Source organism: Parus major, chromosome 2, assembly GCF_001522545.3.
Source record: "Parus major isolate Abel chromosome 2, Parus_major1.1, whole genome shotgun sequence".
NCBI lineage: Eukaryota > Metazoa > Chordata > Aves > Passeriformes > Paridae > Parus > Parus major.
The window spans coordinates 105,164,347-105,182,921 of record NC_031769.1 but is presented as its reverse complement, the minus strand read 5'-3'; the positions used below and the strand labels follow the sequence as shown (position 1 = coordinate 105,182,921).

General features: G+C 39.9%; 2 protein-coding genes across 2 annotated transcripts; both read right to left on the bottom strand.

The window, feature by feature from the left end:
- Positions 1-322: 322 nt before the first annotated feature.
- Positions 323-6,539, bottom strand: LOC107200654 (histamine H3 receptor-like). Its single transcript, XM_033519670.1, has 3 exons — positions 5,978-6,539; positions 3,190-3,356; positions 323-1,483 (listed from the first exon to the last, which is right to left on the bottom strand). Exons 1-3 carry the CDS (start codon positions 6,222-6,224, stop codon positions 698-700), a joined length of 1,200 nt encoding a protein of 399 aa, XP_033375561.1. The 5' UTR covers positions 6,225-6,539; the 3' UTR covers positions 323-697.
- Positions 6,540-8,493: 1,954 nt separating this feature from the next.
- LOC107200656 (histamine H3 receptor-like) lies at positions 8,494-16,341 on the bottom strand (the record flags this gene model as incomplete). The annotated part of the gene is made up of 3 exons (XM_019005798.2): positions 8,494-12,392; positions 15,027-15,193; positions 16,047-16,341. Coding segments are annotated over 3 exons (1,257 nt in total), but the record flags the coding sequence as incomplete, so codon positions are not given.
- Between the last annotated feature and the right edge of the window lie 2,234 nt (positions 16,342-18,575).

The window sequence follows — 18,575 nt, the reverse complement described above, 5'->3', positions numbered from 1 at the left end:
TTGTGGATGCCCCACCCCTGGAAGTGTTCAAGGCCAGGTTGGATAGGGCTTTGAGCAACCTGGTCTAGTGGAAGGTGTTCCTGCCCAGGTATAGATGATCTTAAAGGTCCCTTCCAATCCAAACCATAGTATCAATGCAAGCATACATTCAAGTTTTTGAAAGTAGCTCCTATTGGCTTCTGAAGGCCAAAACCCTTTAGTGAAAGGAAGTAATCCTGATATGTGCCTGACAACAAAAATCATAACTTCATTGGATATTTCATGTAGGCAAAAATGAGATTCTGAATGCAAATTATTCAAAAGAAATAGAACAGACAGCAAGTTTAGAATTCTACTGACCTTATGGGTAATCTACAACTTTATTTTAACAATTTTTAACTAATATCACCTGTGAACACAAATATAAGCAGTACTGCAGTTGAAGACAACATTTTCAGCAATCAGAATTGAGATACTGTGGATAGACTACTAGGTAAAGTCAGACAGAGGCAATAGACTTTAACTGGTTGATTAAAATAGCTGGGAAAAGTACACAAACCTTGGTCATGCACATTTGTCTACAGGAGAACATTTCACAGAAGGCATATTTAGATTTCCCAACTAGTTTAATCTCCTGGAAAATACTAAATCTATTTTCAAACAGTGGCTACTTACATTCCTCACGCAGCTCCTCATTACCTTGTTTTTCTTTTTTCTTCTAAAAAGAACCTGACCTCAATGTTGCAAACCTTTTTTGACATAGTATTTTAAGAAAAGCCATTCGAAATTTAACATGACAGAGAGGGTAAAGAAATGGGTTCAAAGAAGAATTGATCCACAAAAGCCAAAAGGTTGCTTCATACAGGGAGTTATGGACACAAGTTCCCTGGCAGGCCCCACGAACAATCATTAATAAAGAGTATGGGGCCCAGCAAATGGCAAACACACAGACAATTATGGCAAGAGACTTTGCTGCTTTCTTGTCCCTCTGCAGTTTTGATCTGGTCTTTGAACAGAAAGAAACAGAAAAGTCATTTTCTGGGGTTACAGAATTGTGTATGGATGGAGATGAGCAGTCAGCTCCCAAAGACTCTTTCTTTGGTCTCATGGAAGAAGAAATACTGTCCTCTGTTTCTGACGAAGGAGATGATGCCCCTGGCCTTGGCAAGCCACAAAACCTCCAGGACAGGCTGCTGCTCCTTGCAGGCTCACAGTCCTGCACACTGCCACGCCGCTGGCGCCTCTGGATGTTGTGGAAGATGTGCATGTTGAAGTAGCTCACCAAGAGCAGTGGCACAAAGAACTCCAGGGTGGATGCACACAGGAGGAAATACCAGTTGTCAAAGAACTCGGCATAGCACTGATCCGCTGCTACCACGCTGTGTCCGGCCAGGTGCTCCCAAAACAGGATGGCTGGGCAGTACAGGAGGAAGGCAAAGACCCAGATGGCCACCATCTGGATGGCAGGGCTGGATTTTATTCCCTGCTGGGCTCTGTAAGATACCTGTGAGGGAAAAAAACATAAAAAAATTCAGACTTGTAGAGACCCTTGGAACTAAGAGAAGCAACGGGAGATGAACTCAAGAGATGCTTGGTAATACAGAGATGTGTCTGTGCTGATCACAGCTGAAGCTCACCCAAGCACATTTATTTCATTGATGCTGACAGAGCACAGGGTGGTCTCTCTACAAGTTAATGTCACTGTATCAGAGTCCAAGTCCAGGGCATGAAACACAATCATCTATTAGAACCTAGAAATTTCATATGCCTTGTTTGAGACACTGATGGTTTTAAATGCCAGAGATATTAGCACTTTATAGTTGTTGGGAGCATGACTCTCACCCATTGGAAACTGCACTGCTTTTTACAGAATTTTACAAACAAATAATGGTATGCATCATGGTGCTCAACAGAAAAGGTGACACATTGATTTAACCTATAAGAAAACTACTTACTAGACAATTCATGAGGACGAAGGAATAGATACCACACCTACCACAGGCCTTAGCTGATGAAACTAAAAAAAATCACCCATTTTCTTCCTTCTCCATCCACTCCAGGGCCAGTACATATTTTCTACTATACATTGCAGAAAAGATACATATAACATGTTTCACAGCCTGCTTCATCCCTTTCACAGGATGAATGTGTAATTCTGCAAGCTTAGACATCCGACTGATAACAAAAGTTTGAATTAATGTCACTAGAACTATCATACAAATGCCCATAGGTCTTAATTACATTTTTATAGGAGCTCTGAATTTTGCATTTTGTAAATGATGAATCTTTGACTTTCCAGCTTAAGGTCTCTTACACACCAAAAATTTTGGTGTTTGGTTTCCAAGATTTTTGCCTTAAATAAAATAACATAATATAATTTAATAAAAAGGCAGATGTAGGAAGTTAAATTAATTACCACAAATAAGACTGGAATTCTATTGTGTGAAGTTATGTTGACAGTCTCATAAGCTCAGAAGAACCTTTGGTTCTCTGTGACATTCCCTGCCACTTGAGCTAACAGTGTGGCTGGTGAGAAACGCTGGCCTCCACCCCCAACATGGCCCAAGACATAAGGCTCACACTAGGTGTGTAGGATTCTCTGCAGAAAGCAGAGACAGAATGTGTCTGAAGTTTGAGGTTTTGCTCCAGACACAAAGAGGAGTTTATTGCTGTGTATCTACAGGCAATTACTGCAGTCTGCCCTTTGTCCCACTTTCTGCCTGTTTGCTCTTGCTCCCAGTCGTATCCAGAATCATTTTTGACCACATCTCAGGTCTAGACACCCTCCCCAGTGTCCTTTATTTCACTGCCCTAGCACCACTGTCTTTTCCTTTCATGCCTGATGTTAGGTCCAAACCCAAATACAATTTGCTCTGAATTTTCTCTTTCCCTGCCCCTTTTTTACCAGGCTGCTGCCTTGTCCGTTTTACCCCATAGACTGCTTTTCCTCAGGCAGTAACACAAAAGCAGCTTGCAGCAGAAATTGTGAGAAAAGTCCCAGTTGACTGGCTCTGCTCTGAAGCATGCTCAATGTAGAATATTTGCTCAATCTGGCTGCAAAATATCTAATAATCACCAACCAAATGCCAGTATATTTTTGAGGGATATTATCTTCACTAAATTTGGGCCTTTACTCATGAACATGGCAAAGGCTGGTGAATATAACCATCCAAGGAAAATAATCAGAGAAGCTCTATACAGGGTACTTACAGCTTTAGTAACTGACAGGAAACGGTCATAGCTGATAAGAACAATGTTAAATACTGAAGCTGTGCAGAGGAGATAATCCATAACCAGCCAGAGCTTGCAGATGCCTCTTCCCAAGTGCCATTTCCCCGTCAGGCTGTAAGGGATGTAGAGGGGCATGCAGAACACACCTGTGGAAAGCAACCAGCAAGACACTAGGCAGTTCATAGGGATTGCAAATTCCTTGAAGCAGAGAGGCACACTGTTTGGGTACTTGGGTAAAAAAAAAATCAACAAATCTATTAAGGTGAATATGCAATTTATAAAATTTATATACATAAATTCTTAAATTCTCATTAAATTTGATGGTGACTTTCTATGTCTTAGTGTGATTTATGTATGCTGATTGTTGACAATAAGCTGAAAGCAATTCAGCAAAGAAGGATTTGCTGAAGAAGGAAATCCAAGTCTAACCAACCTAGACTCTCTAAAGGTATAAAATCAGTGCTGCAGCATATATGCACTGTGGTTGCATTCTGATAGGTAACCTCATCATTGTATTTCCTCTATCCTTTCATCTGTATTAGAATTTTCCCCTAAACACATCTTCAGATGTTGCCAATGGTAGTTATTCCTGTAAGGTTGGTTAGCATTTGTAAGCTGAAAACAATATATTGGACAGTCTGTGTGGTGTTCTACCAGAGGTAGAGCAGACACACCAGAAGTATGAAACTCTCATTTTTAAGGAGTTTTTTTAATCTTATGCTTCTTCTTTACCTGAGAATAACTCCAGAACTATTTTGGTTTGTTAAATTTGTATTTTGTCCAAAAGACCTTCCACTGAAGTACTTCATTAACAAAATCATGTTTGTGTTTTATTTTTAAGCCAGCAACTTCTTCATTTTAGCACTAACATTTTTTTCAAAAGTGTGGTGCAATAGTTGATTCCTGAAATTCCTGAAAATGCTCATCTACCGGAGGCAAATAGAAAATTATATGCCGTTTCAAGATGCATTTTAAACTCTCCAGATTATTCCTTTCTTGACATGTCCATCAAAATATTAGAAGTTACTAAGCATAACCAGGGAAATGTGGTCCACTGGCAATAAAACTCTGGACAATGAGTTGACAGACTGTTATCAACATGGAAGTGCTCACAGCGCTTTCAATACTGATGGCTTATTTTAACATATACCTTAAATACAAGCAGCATCACTTTAAATACTTTAAATACTCATTTTTCATGGTTGCTGATAACAGCTGCTATTCTCATGAACTTCAATGGGATCCATGTTTGGCACCATGTCAAACAGTAATGACTGCTTTTAGCTATGTATATAAATATAGAGGCAAACCCCAGGTTATAAGCATTGATAGTTGAAGCTATTCTTACTTTTACAAATTAGTGGATGCAAAAGACGTAAGTCACATCCCTGGAAAGATTCCAGGTTTTTAATAAATTTTAAAAGAAAAACCAACCCCACAGCAATTTCAGAAAATAAAGTATTTCCTGACCAATATCAGAGGCAAAATCTTAGATTTACGGTCTATATAGGCCCATATAATACTGATTGTAATCAGTTCCTCTTGGCTGACTTAAGAATGCATTAGACACCAGCCACAAAGAACAGATGCAGAAGGTAGATATTTAACTCTCTTGACTAGACTATGAGATATGAGGAGAAAGAGACTTTTGCAGAAGACCTGAGCAATGAAATAGCAGCTCCAGCAAATTGTCTACCTTAGCATGAAAGCAAAGGCTTCATCACATGCATGTTTGGTTTCTGCCCCATGGAGTAAGGGACAGAATAAGGCAACACATGTTATAAATGGCAACACATGTTATAAATGGCATAAATCAAGGAAAGCCTTAAAAGCTAAACTAATACACTTCACTATACAGCACTTGACAAAGGAACAGCATTTGGGGGAAGGTGTTGTCAGAAGTGCAGTAGGTCTGTGGCCGTGATTTCCTTTCTCATGGCTCAGTGAATACTGGTTTCTGTGGCCATCCTGAAGAGAAAGCCTTTGTGTGCAGAAATACCTCTGTGCCAGCCTCAAGTCAAGACATTTGCTGGCACATTTGCCACAAGACTATGGTTCTGCTAGGCTTTTTCTGCTGCATGGGCTGTTTCCCTGGCTCCAGCCATGGAGAAGTGCTGCAAAAGGCAATCACTCCACCACCACATCACTTGGCATCACCAGCCAGGATTAGATCCAGGGCAGCTCCAGCAAAAAACTCTCCTGGAGCTCTGCAGTGCCACTAAGGGAGTAGGGGGCCAATGAGAAATAGAGATGAGAAATGCCAGCAGGGTGTTACTGGAATCAAACAACCCATTGGATCAATAGCCTCTGTTAAGCTGAAGCCAGTAAAAAGTCCTGGTGATAAAGTGTCTTTCATAAACCATTAGTATTATGTAGAGAAGTAGTTTATTTACCTGGCTGTATCACACATAGGGATGTTCTTAAGTGTGTGATGAACACTCTTACAGGAGAGGCAAGGGTAAATCCTAAACTGTAGCAAAACACCTCTTCAACAAGTATTCACATAGAACAGTCACTCCTTTGTCTTGAACCATTATAAGTATTATAAGTATTTATATGAAAAAGGATGCATTTCATATTATAACATATTTTGAGACATATAGGGCTATTAAAATACTTCATGCAACTTCCACCATTCCTCATCCTTCCCCCAGACACAGCTGGGAAATAGTTCTCTCAGAAGAAAACACACAGAAAATAAACACCAGTGCTTCTCCTAAGAGTCCTACAACACAATTAGCACGTGGCTCCACAGCTGGTGACTTACCCACTGCAAAGTCAGAAACAGCAAGATTCAGAAAGAAATAGTTACTCCGATGCCTCAGGTTTCTGTCCAAAACAAAAGCAAGGATCACCAGCATGTTTCCAAGGATGGTCACCACACACAGCAGCACCATGAGGAAAGCCAGCAGCACCAACACACCCAGTGAGAACTCGGAGCTCAGAGGCTGAGTGGGCCAAGTCTCGTTACACGTCGCAGCCGTGTGTGGAGTTCCGGCAGTGCTGTTGTGCATGGTGGGTATCCAGGTCAGGTCAGTCTGGGAAGGAAGTTGTATCTGGCAGAGTTATCCAAAAGGTTGAGACAAGTCTATTAGCAGGCTGGGCTGAATACTGAAACATAAAAAAGAAAATATTCACAATATCAAAAAAATGGAACACAAGACTCTTTGACATTTCTTTATCTGAATGCATCTATGGGCCTTAGAAAAGACACCCCATAAACAGTGTCTTTCCTGGACACAGATCCTTATCTACTAATCTAAAAAATCTTGTCTGAAGAAAATTCTTTTCACAGTCAAGCAGTTTCCATATTAGCAATGTGTAAGTGGTTTTACACATCAGATGGTGCTGAATCTAAAACCATATCTCATTTTCACCTCCACAGTGGTTAACAGGATTAAAATTATTACAATTCCATTTCCCTTACAGTAAAATGTTGACACTTTTGCACTTGCTGCTATAGCACTTTTTAAATTTTACAGTTAATAACAGAGAGATATTTCTTAGTGTTTCTGGTTACAGAGCATTTGTAATACAGTCACATGCAGCAGAAGCACCACCAATACCTCTTCAGCTCATCCTAAACAGAAACTCTGGGCAGAACAAACCAAATACTTGGACTTTGGAGGTCTTTATAGTGTGGCCAAGCTAATCCTGCATTTCCCAAGTAATCTTAGATAAGCTTTTACTCCATGAGGTACCAAGTCTTTAGCCCTTTTCAGGTGTGAGTAAAGATATCCCTTCCATTTATTTTGATAGGAGTGCACAGAATTTGGTAGGCTATGGCTGTGGTTGACACTCAGTGACTCTGTAACATCATGGCACACTGAGTCATCTGCATTTCAAATTGCAGCTATATTGCCAGGTGTTTGGGAAGATGTAGGGCAAGAAACAAGAAAAGAGAGGGTGGGCAAGATGTGGGGAGGAAAGGTGCAGTGCTCTGCTACCATACTGAGGAACAAAGGGAATTATGTTATAAAGAGTCATTAAAGCAAATGGCGTAGGGTTACAGAAACAGAAGAGACCTCAGGAATGGTAAAATGTGGCAGAGACACAGCTCCCTTAGGACTGTGTGCACAGCTGCAGCCTGGGAAGCACAGAGGAGGTACTAGAGCTTCCTGTGCAGTCACCACGCCACACTTGACATGGGTGACATTGTGGTGAGAGCATGTTGCAGAGCTCAGGGTGAGGGAGGTGATTAAGTCTTTTTTAAGCAATTCAAGGAAGCTTCTGGACCACAGGTCCTGCTTCTTATGTAGGAATTTAGCGTTCATGGCATCTGCTTGAAGTGCAACACATCAGGTCCTAGCAGTGAACAAGGTTCCTGGAGGCTATCAGGGGGAACTTTCAGATGCAAGTCCTGTGTGGGCTAATGAGGGTGATGCACAGCTGAATCAGCTGCCCAGTGATAAAGAGGGGCTGTGTAGGGATGTGTTATCAGTGCCAGACTCAGATATAGTGACTGAGGTAGTGGAACTCCAGATCCTCAATGGGATGAGGAAGGAGAGTACCAGTGCAGACCATGGGCTTGAGGTTAGCAGATTTCTGTTTGGGAAAGTGGTAGTGGGAATCCCATGAGTGGCAGATGCAAAAGACATGGAGCTCAGGGAAGCTGCAGGCCTCTAAGAACAGCGACCTCCTTGCACAAGAATAGACCATCCCAGCTCTCAAGAAAACAAGCAGAAGTATCATGACAGTGGCTAACCCTGGAGACTACAATGCAAAAAGGCAGCATGAAGGAGTTTGAAGGAGGGACAGAATAAAAAGAAGATATTTAGAATATGTTTCCTAGCCACATAAGAATATGTTAGGAAAACAAAACCTCACCTAGAGCTAAAGTTTGTAAAGGACATGAAGAGCAACATGAAGAACTTTAGCCACCCTATTAACAGCAAAATGATGAATAATAAAAATATAGGAACTTTTCTGGATGGGATCAGTGATCCAGTGACAGCAGGTGTAGATAAGGCTGAGGAAGCACCCAGTGCTTCCTTAGCTTTGTTCCTCACTAACTAGGTCTACCTTTCCTCCATGCTTAATGAATGAATTCACAGATGAGAACTGTCACAAGCAGGTGAGAATAAAGCAGGATTACTTGAAGGGACTTGACCCATGAAAGTTCATGGAACCCACTGGGCTATCAAGAGATCCAGCTACTACCTTTGCAAGGCCACTTTCTGTCCTCTTAGAATGGTCATGGAGATAAAGGGAAATTCCCAACAATTGAAGAAAGGCAAATATTGCAACAATCTTCAAATGTTGCCACAAGGACAAAAGGTCAGATTGTCTTTAGTCCTTGGGAAAATAATGGAGTGGGTTGTCTTGGAAGGTATTTCTGAGGACCTGGGGGAGGAGAAAGTGACTGGAAGCAGTCAGCATGGACTTACCAAGGGTAAATCATGCCTGAGCAACTTGGTTGTCGTCTTAGATAAAATTACTGAATTAGTGAGAAAGGGGAATGTATTTATTTGCTTTTAAAATTAGGGAATAAATCAAATGTTGAAGTTTTAATCATAGTCTTGTGTGGCACTTGGGGAAATCTATGTGGTCTTTCTTTTGGAAAACAAAGGACATGGACATTAGGAGAATCATTAGGATTTAATATTTGTTCCAGAAATAAACAAAAAAAGATAACACAATTTCTTCCAACATGTATTTTTTTATATGTTAAGTTTTGGGGGTTTTTTTTAAATCCGAGAGGGTCAGATTAGAAAAAAAACTGGTGTGATTTGAGTTGAAGCCCACAAAGTCATATAGCTACTGTCACCATGTATTTAGAAGGCCTACTGAACCTCTGCAAAGACAGAAGAAAATTCAAGGACATGAAATATTGAAATGGATGAGTGACTGGTTAGAGACACCTGGGTTAGAAAACTCTTTGGCAAGAAACATCCATTTCAGTCAGGGCATAAGAACAAATTCTGAATAAGTTACCATAACCCTGAGATATGTCTGATTTATGATTTACAAGGGAAAATATTTATGATGCCACACTGACAAAGACAATTTCAAAGCTGTGGGCACGGCAACCCAGTGCTTGATTTACCCTGGGAGCACTAAGCAAAATTTTCAACAATTAGAAAAATACAACAAATTTGTCTATTACACAGGAGTGGTGTGAGAAAAAAGTTTGAACACTGTGTGTGTAAAACAGACTCTAAAAAAACACTGATCTCTATTAGCTTCACCATGCAATGTTGTTTCAAGTTTGCTGTAGATTGCGCTGCCTGGCAAATTCCCTAACTAGTTTTCCAGCACTGCCAAATGTAGACTCAGTTTATCCAGACAATAATCTTGTAGGTTATTTTTCCAAAATGAACAACACATTCTTTAAACACAAAATGCAAACTGAATTTTTATACTAAAAGCATAGGGGGTAGAAAAGCAGACAACTCAAATTCATTTCTATCTTGGGCCTATCTTCAGATTCTCTATTTAACAGATGTTTATTACACCAGCTATTCTATAAATGTTTGAACTCTGTGTGTGTGTTTAGATTTTTCAGGCATCACAGAAAAACAAACCCCACAAAATCTATGGCAGCACCACAGCTCATGACAGTAAAAACAACTGTGCTGAATCAATGACCTCCTCCTGAAGCTGCATCTCTCTTAGCAATTAGGCTCACAATCGGTAACACTATCCACGTGAGGCAAGGACCATAGCGAGAATGAATGGGGAAAGATAATCTTCCAACAGTGTGAAAACTGGCAAGAGAAGTCTTCAGTTCCAGACCTCTGAACAGAAAGACATTCTAGCTCTTCAAAGCCATCAACTTTTGTGTTATAATTAGGCTGCTTCCATGCATTTGAATTGTGTTTGCAAAGAAGTACTCTGTTATGGCAACATTTCTAAAGCCAATTTCAAATTAGTTTTAAAACTATTTAAATTGAATACTAGTCTTCATTGTTCCGTGCATCAGATTTTTCTTTCCATCTTCATATATTTTTATATTTATAAACAAAGAGGAATAAAATTACATCAAAGGAGAGAAAAACTGTAGCCAGTGAATCTCACTTACCCATCCATGAAAGCCTTCTGAGTGAGTTGCAACACTCAATACAAGGTAAGAAAGTTTGGCACATGGAATGGGGTGTAATCAAACTCCATTGCTTTCTCCAACACATCTACGCCTTTCAGCACTGGACATTCAACTTCTTTGTTTGTTAAGAGCTGCTTAAAACATCTCTGTATCAGCTTCCAGACCTCTGTAAACCTCATTCTCAAGCAGTGACTATGGTCCTTGCTCCCTAATTGAAAAAATCCAGTTTGATATTTGTTCTGTGGCAGAGATATCCATATAATGTCACAGTAACAGGACACAAAGAACTGATCTAGTATAAAAATCACTCTGTCAGATCAAATTTGTTCCAGACATTTTGATGGAATATCTTTGCACTTGCAAAGCTTTACACTGGAGAGTCTATTGTCTATTCTCACACAGCCAGCCAAAATCATAAATCCAGTATGAACTTAGCATTGCTTGCTCTGCTAATTCAACAGGAATTTGATCATGTGCCCAAGCCTGGCCTATCTTTTAGGCAATCACATAGTGCACAGATCTGTCACTAAATATCATTTAAGTGTGACCAAAGAGGCAGCGCTATCAGGTGGAAAAAGAGTACAGGTGATAAGACTAACAACAATTTATGTCTGACAATTTTGATAACCAATCTCAAAATTCTCTCAGTATGGAAAATTTCATTCTCTGAAAATCATTCAGAATTACTAACTTACATGTACTTTGTCCTGCAATGCACTACATTAAAATTTGAAAAGGACAGATATGGCAAGGTAGGCAGTCCACTCACTTTCATATTGCTCACTATGGGGATTATAACAAGGAGAAGGCACACTCTTGTCTTCATAATAGTTTATAAAATAAAAATATACGGCTTCCGTGAGTATTTTTTACAATATTTTAAAAATGCAGCAGAATTGCTTCTTCACTGATAGCTTTAGGTTCATAAATAGGACACAAATATTTCTTAAACACATACATGAGCAGGTATCTCCCTCCAGTGACTATGGAGACAGTGATAGCAGAGTTCTTTCAGAATGCCAGCTCTTTGTATTAAACAAAGGAAAGAAAAAAAAGAGAGAAGGAAAAAATATACATCACATTCACAAACCAAGAGGACACCCAGCAAAGCTTGTTGTTCTTTACAATGCACTAGAGGGTAATTAATCTGGCATCATACCAGCCAAACCAAAAATGAGATCCTGAAAATTATCAGTATCGAGGAAACTTTGTAACTCTGCTGCACTCTTAAACAATGTCATTAGTAAAGAAATGGTTTCTTCCTCTATTTATGCCAATGATAGATATGTAAAGGTATCACTAAATAACAGAGGAACCTTATCTGCAAGACACTTCTTTTACCTCTCTAAAAAGAAGGCGTATTAACAGATCTCAATGTTGCAAACTTTTTGGGACATAATATCTTCAGAAAAGCCATTCGAAACCTCATGTGACAGAGAGGGTAAAGAAATGGGTTCAAAGAAGAATTGATCCACAAAAGCCAAAAGGTTGCTTCATACAGGAAGTTATGGACACAAGTTCCCTGGCAGGCCCCACGAATAATCATTAATAAAGAGTATGGGGCCCAGCAAATGGCAAACACACAGACAATTATGGCAAGAGACTTTGCTATTTTTTTGTCCCGCTGAAGTTTTGATCCAGTCCTTGAACAAAAAGAAGTGGAAAAGTTCCTTTTGAGAGCCATAGAACTGGTTTCTGTTTGAGATGAAGCATTAACCACCACTACTGGTCTCCATGACCTTGTTAGTGAAGAAACACTGTCCTCTGCTTCTGACGAAGGAGATGATGCCCCTGGCCTTGGCAAGCCACAAAACCTCCAGGACAGGCTGCTGCTCCTTGCAGGCTCACAGTCCTGCACGCTGCCACGCCGCTGGCGCCTCTGGATGTTGTGGAAGATGTGCATGTTGAAGTAGCTCACCAAGAGCAGCGGCACAAAGAACTCCAGGGTGGATGCACACAGGAGGAAGTACCAGTTGTCAAAGAACTCGGCGTAGCACTGATCCGCTGCTACCACGCTGTGTCCGGCCAGGTGCTCCCAAAACAGGATGGCTGGGCAGTACAGGAGGAAGGCAAAGACCCAGATGGCCACCATCTGGATGGCAGGGCTGGACGTTATTCCCTGCTGGGCTCTGTAGGATACCTGCAAGGGAAAAAGGACACATCACATCATCAGACAACATTTTGGGAAAATTATGTCGAACACCCATACGTAATGAAGCCAAATACAGTATTTGTTTTGTAGGTGCCCAGCCTCCTAGAACGTCTTCACTATGTGAGGCTCTGAAAAACTGCTAGTCTTGTTCTCCTTACACTGCAGCTCTGTGATTTATTTTAATACTGGACATAGGAGAAGAGTAGAAATTATGATGGCTAAACTATCATTTGGCTTCCACATATGAAAGGGCATAGCTTGTTTCCACCACACAGTAAAGTAGCAGTAAGGAATTAGTAAGGAATAGCTTTATGATTCATCAGCCCAGGCTCAGCTGTGGGAGTTCCTACGTGCCCAGGAAAAGTAGAAGCCTTCTATATTAGACAGATTGCCGTATGAGACTGCAAACACCAGACAGTATAATTTTCAAACTCTTTCCTCTTGCCACAGCAAAAAAAATCTATCCCAGACATATACTGTAACACCCCTGCCTTATTGAATCACCCTATTTTAATGTTAGCCTTACCTTGTAAGCAGTTCATTCCACTACTGAAAATCTTGATGCTTTTATGTCTACCCAGACAGCATATTAAGAATTAAAATAAAATAATCCAAGGTTAGAAAATAAAAGAGCTAAGCCCACCCTGTAATACCCCAGACATACTCTTGGTCCCCTCCATCTTTCATAGCACAAGAAGATAAGTTAATGAAAACCCAGTCAAGTTTATTTCCTCTATACTGTTCAACATTTTGCATCTCAGGCTTTCCTCAGAACTGCTGCCTTCCTCATCAGATTCCTATGCTGTTCATTAGGAGAGCACCTGCATGCTACACAAATAATAATGAATGACACCTTCACAGCCACACACCATACCAAGGGTATTGCCCCTATTTCACCATTGAGTATCAGAGCAGTAGTGGGTTATACACATTGGTTTGAATTTTCTGTTTTAAATATCTGTAGCCTGAAGATTCAGAGTCCTCTACATCTTAAAGCATCATATTAGCTTTACACGACTATCTCACGTGCAAAGCTCCAAGTTTGCAGTAATGAATTTGCTGCCCTGTGCAAGACCACAAGAAGCTCAATTTAGAGTCAGAAAACAGGAAACTGGGCACAGCTCCACAAATCTTTAAGTCTGGACCCCAGCCACAGGCCAGGTTTGCAGCAGAGGCAGAGGTGGATTCCAAGTCTATGAGGAAGCATGATGTCTTTTCTTTGGGTAACAGCTCTGTCACACATTCCTAGACTCACTCCATCCAAATAACCTAAAGAAGAAAACCAGAATGTGATGATGTAAATGAAGACCATCAGCAATTGCATAAGAACATGGATCTCAGCTAGGTTAAAGAGGCCGTTTAATTTACATTTTTCCTATTCTGAGCTCTTCAGATTCATTATTATTTTAAATGCAGAGATTTTATACTTTACTGTCCAGCTTTAAAAAAACAACAACCAAAACCAACAAACCAGCAAAAACTAACTGTAAAACCACACCGCTAGGGTAGAAGAGAAAGTGATTAGGCATCGTATCAGTATTTCCCAAATGAGAACCTCCCAGTCTAATATGAAACATGTCATTCAAGCAAGCAGACTCATCAGCCTGGAGAAGAAAGGTGACCTGAATGCAGACCAGTTCTGTAGGGCAAATAAAGATAGGACAAGGAACAATGGCTTTTAAACAAAAAAGAGTAAGTGTAGATCAGATATTAGGAAGAAATTCTTTACTGTAATGGTGGTGAGGCACTCGAACAGGTTGACCAGAGATGTTGTGGATGCCCCATCCCTGGAAGTGTTCAAGCCCATGTTGGATGGAGCTCTGAGTAATCTGGTCTAATGGAAGATGTCCCTGACCATGGCAGAGGGCTGGAACCAGGTAATCTTTCTGGTCTCTTCCAATCCAAACCTTTCAATGATTCTATGACCAAATATAAAGTAGAGCTTAGAAATGGTGAATGCTAATATTGATTACTTAATTCTAATAGTAATAGTAAGCAATTCTATTACTTAATACTTTATACTAATAATACTTATTACTTGATTCCTTGAATACCTTCTGAAACAGAAGAGCAACAACACTCAAGAAACATCTCTTACCTCTCCACATATTTTAGTATATTTCTTTTTACTTCAAGGGATCAGTTTCCACTCAACTGCTCATTGTCAGCACATGTCAATCAGCCCCTGTGGTAATTCAGATCTTCATCTGATCTTTACTCAGTCCATCTCACATGTCTCTCCATACCCTCTTCTTACAAAATTTATCTAAGCCTTATCACATCCTTGACTCAATCTAGTTTTCATCACCACCACCACGTCTAATGGCCAAAGTCCCAAGTTCTCCACATGCCTTCTGTCTCTTTCCCACCTTGACCTTCCCATCTCCTATGTAGTGTAATTAAATAATTTCTAGTGCAGGCATGAGGGTAACATTGAAATAATAGGCAAGGCAATGTCCTATCTCTAAGTCCCAGTGCAACATGGAAGGAGCATTTTTTCTCCATTAAAAAATGGTACCAATAACAAAGCACCCTTTAGCTTAAAGTGTTAATTGTGAAACACTCTGATTTTTATAGAAATCCCATCATATATAAAGCAATAAATAGAAACGTTATTCTTACAGCTTTTGTAACTGACAGGAAACGGTCGTAGCTGATAAGGACGATGTTAAACACTGAAGCTGTGCACACGAGATAGTCCACAACCAGCCAGAGCTTGCACAGGCTTCTTCCCAAGTGCCATGTCCCTGTCAGGGCATAAGGGATGTACAACGGCATACAGAACACACCTGTGAAAAAAAACCGAATGCACACATCAGCCAGCATTGAACTGCATGAGAACAGAGAAACATTTCTGCGGTATCTGATAAAAGTTCGATCAACACTGGCGGGAATTGCCACATAGAAGCCTTTGTATTATCCTGCAACCAGAGAACCTCTATTATAAACTAGGTACTAGTGACATTCTTATAAATAATACCTCTCTGGAAGGTGTGTCATGTTTATTATGTATCATTGTTACCTCTCCAATTAACACTACCTGCTAAAGGAAGGAGCAGTTGACTACCTGCTGAAGTAAACACTATTCTGTGTTATCTGCCTATAAAAACATATATTCCTAAGGCATCACTCTAGACAGAGCATGTACAGCAAAATGTTTAAAAACAGCATTCATCACTATTTAGTCACAAAATTCAGGTGATGTTCTATATTGTGTGACAGCAGAAAAGAAGAAAAGAAGATACTGAGCATGTATGTAATCATACCATGTATTGACTATGTATGCAAGATCTGTCAGACAATATAGGCTGTATTTGATCTATCTGGATTTCAGCCAAAACTCTTCACAAGCAACTCCCATTCTTTGTTTTTCCATAAAATTCCCACAGTAGTATTTTATCCTGAAGCATTAAATACTACCTGCTTAACATAGCATCCTTGTTTTTCTGAAAAATCATAGGCTTCTAAAATAAAATCATAGGCTTCTAAACTACTTCATGCAACTTCCACCATTCCTCATCCTTCCCCCAGACACAGCTGGGAAATAGTTCTCTCAGAAGAAAACACACAGAAAATAAACACCAGTGCTTCTCCTAAGTCCTACAACACAATTAGCACATGGCTCCACAGCTGGTGACTTACCCACTGCAAAGTCAGAAACAGCAAGATTCAGAAAGAAATAGTTACTCCGATGCCTCAGGTTTCTGTCCATAACAAAAGCAAGGATCACCAGCATGTTTCCAAGGATGGTCACCACACACAGCAGCACCATGAGGAAAGCCAGCAGCACCAACACACCCAGTGAGAACTCGGAGCTCAGCGGCTGAGTGGGCCAAGTCTCGTTACACGTCACAGCCGTGTGCGGAGTTCCAGCAGTGCTGTTGTGCATGGTGGGTATCCAGGTCAGGTCAGTCAGGGAAGGAAGTTGTATCTGGCAGAGTTATCCAAAAGGTTGAGATTCCTCAGGTGTGAAAATAGGATGGGTCAAAAATCCAATAAGCATCCAAAAATAATTGCCCCAGGAGGGGACAAAAAAAAAAATAAATATGCTAGATAAATCTAGTCTTCCCAAGATTCTTCTAAAGCAGAACTCTAGCAGACTTCTGCTTAGGAAATATGCAGTTTTTTTCAAATGCAAATTCTTCTTTAAGCAACATGATTCTTATCTGTGGAGGTTAGGAGGGTTGATTTGAGGTTCCCTCTTGCTTTCCTCCCTCCCTTCCTGATGTCTTCTGCTTGCTAGCATTATATACAAAAACTTTTTCTATCTTATTTTTTCAACCCGTGTACATATCTTAATGAGAATTTAAACTACTTTTTAATTTTATCCTTGTTTTTCTGACATTGTTGCAATTCACCAAGCCTTTGGTCCCTCTCTATATATTTATACTTTTTGTTGATGAAAGGCACCAGTCAACTTTGTTGTTGTTATTTTTCTCCTTTTTGTGGACTCTGGGGCTGAAAACTGATATAATGTAAATAAGCATACATCCAGTTATTTGCCAGAGCAGTTTATCTGTAATGGTCCAACCCTCAGAGATCAGTTCAAAACTCTCACTATTTCAAAATTCTTAGCAGCAGCCTCAGTGACAAAGCACCAGCTGCTGTTGTCCCAGAACCAAGGAAATACAGACTCCCTGAATGAGAACTTGGCAGTTAACAGGATGAGGTTTTTCTTTCCACACTGGTGGGAAAAATCGTGTGTCTTCCACCAATGCTTACATTTTGTATGAATAATGAAGCCACTTGCAGAGAGCTGTGAGTATTCTACAGTTATAAAAATTCAATCATTTTTATTACGGGTTCCAAAAACACTTTGGTGTCTAATTTTAAATACTTAAATTTGAAAACTGTTGGCTGTCATGCCTTTGCCTCTGTTGTGGGAACAAATTCATTAGTGTTTGCCAAGTGCTTTTACTGAATGTTTGAATGGCAGCAGTAAAACAAGGCAAAACTTTATTATCCATGCAAATATCTTCACAGCATGTATGTCCATCACTGGTTTAGCTTTATTTCATGTCCAGGTAGTGCAGAAAACACACTGTGGCACAATTACTAAGTAATACCTTTAGTAGCCTTTCTTCTGCCAGCCATACTGAAGCCTCAGAACAAAATTCAGCAGTTTCATTGTTTTTCATGAGAACCAGCTGACCTTGCTACATGGCTGAAATCTTGGGAGTGCTTCCCAGGCATATGTAGCTGCCTAATTGTATTCCCCACCTCCTCCCTCAAAATTTCTTATTGGATGTTAGATCTAACTTGATTTCTTGCAATCTTGAACACCCAAGTCTTCCACACCATGCTCGGAAAGCCTATGTGTCGCAAGGCATCTATACATATGAAGTGAAGTTCAATAGTGGATACACTTCATGAGCTTTTAGTAGAATTTTTCTGTGTGTGTGGCTATGAGAGTGATTAAATTAGTCTAGAACATCTAGCCTAGCTAGAAAAATATTAAAGTAGCTAATAAACTGCTTTATTTCTTACTGAAATAGACATGCTAGGCAATAAACGCAAAGATGAACACACCAAAAGCATCCACAAATAAATGTCCCATCTTCACCTTCCTTCTTTGCCCCACATTAAACACATGCTGAAGAGTAGAAACATCACCCTGAATTACCTGCAATATGACAAGATTACTAACAGCCCAGAATTGGTGTGCTGCTGTAAGAAAGAGAATTATCTCCACTTTTAAAAGTTAAGATTTTCAAAATGTGACTTTCCATATTTCAGAATGATTTCCAGATGTGTGCAGGACATTTAGAGGAAATGCTTGAGAGCAAAACCACCAAGCAGTTCTTCAGAAAGTACTCGGCTAATGAGTTATCCCAATCAGAAAGCAGATACAAACTCTTGGTCTGCTCATTTAGGTTTGAGACACAAAGGGGAAAAAAAATGCAGATACTACCTTGTAGGAAACTAACACTGAAATGGCTAATCTGTGTTCAGCTCTACTCCTGATTAATTTTCAATATAACAAAGCAAAAGCAGGAAAATAAAAAGATACAACAGAGTAGACAAAAAGACAAAAGCCGCTATCCACCCTTTACTGGTAATGTTTGATTCCTTGTTGACTTATTTTAATGACAGGCAATTGTATTTTGGGTATAAATTAATTATATCATCTTTCTTTACTTTCTTTTCCAAGGTAATGTAATTTGTAACTCT

Coding starts and splice junctions, on each gene's coding strand:
- LOC107200654 (XM_033519670.1), bottom strand. CDS start 6,224: ATGCACAACAGCACTGCCGGAACTCCACACACGGCTGCGACGTGTAAC. Junction 3,357..5,977: donor TGTTTCTGACTTTGCAGTGG/GTAAGTCACCAG, acceptor TGCTTTCCACAG/GTGTGTTCTGCATGCCCCTC. Junction 1,484..3,189: donor TCCTGTCAGTTACTAAAGCT/GTAAGTACCCTG, acceptor TTTCCCTCACAG/GTATCTTACAGAGCCCAGCA.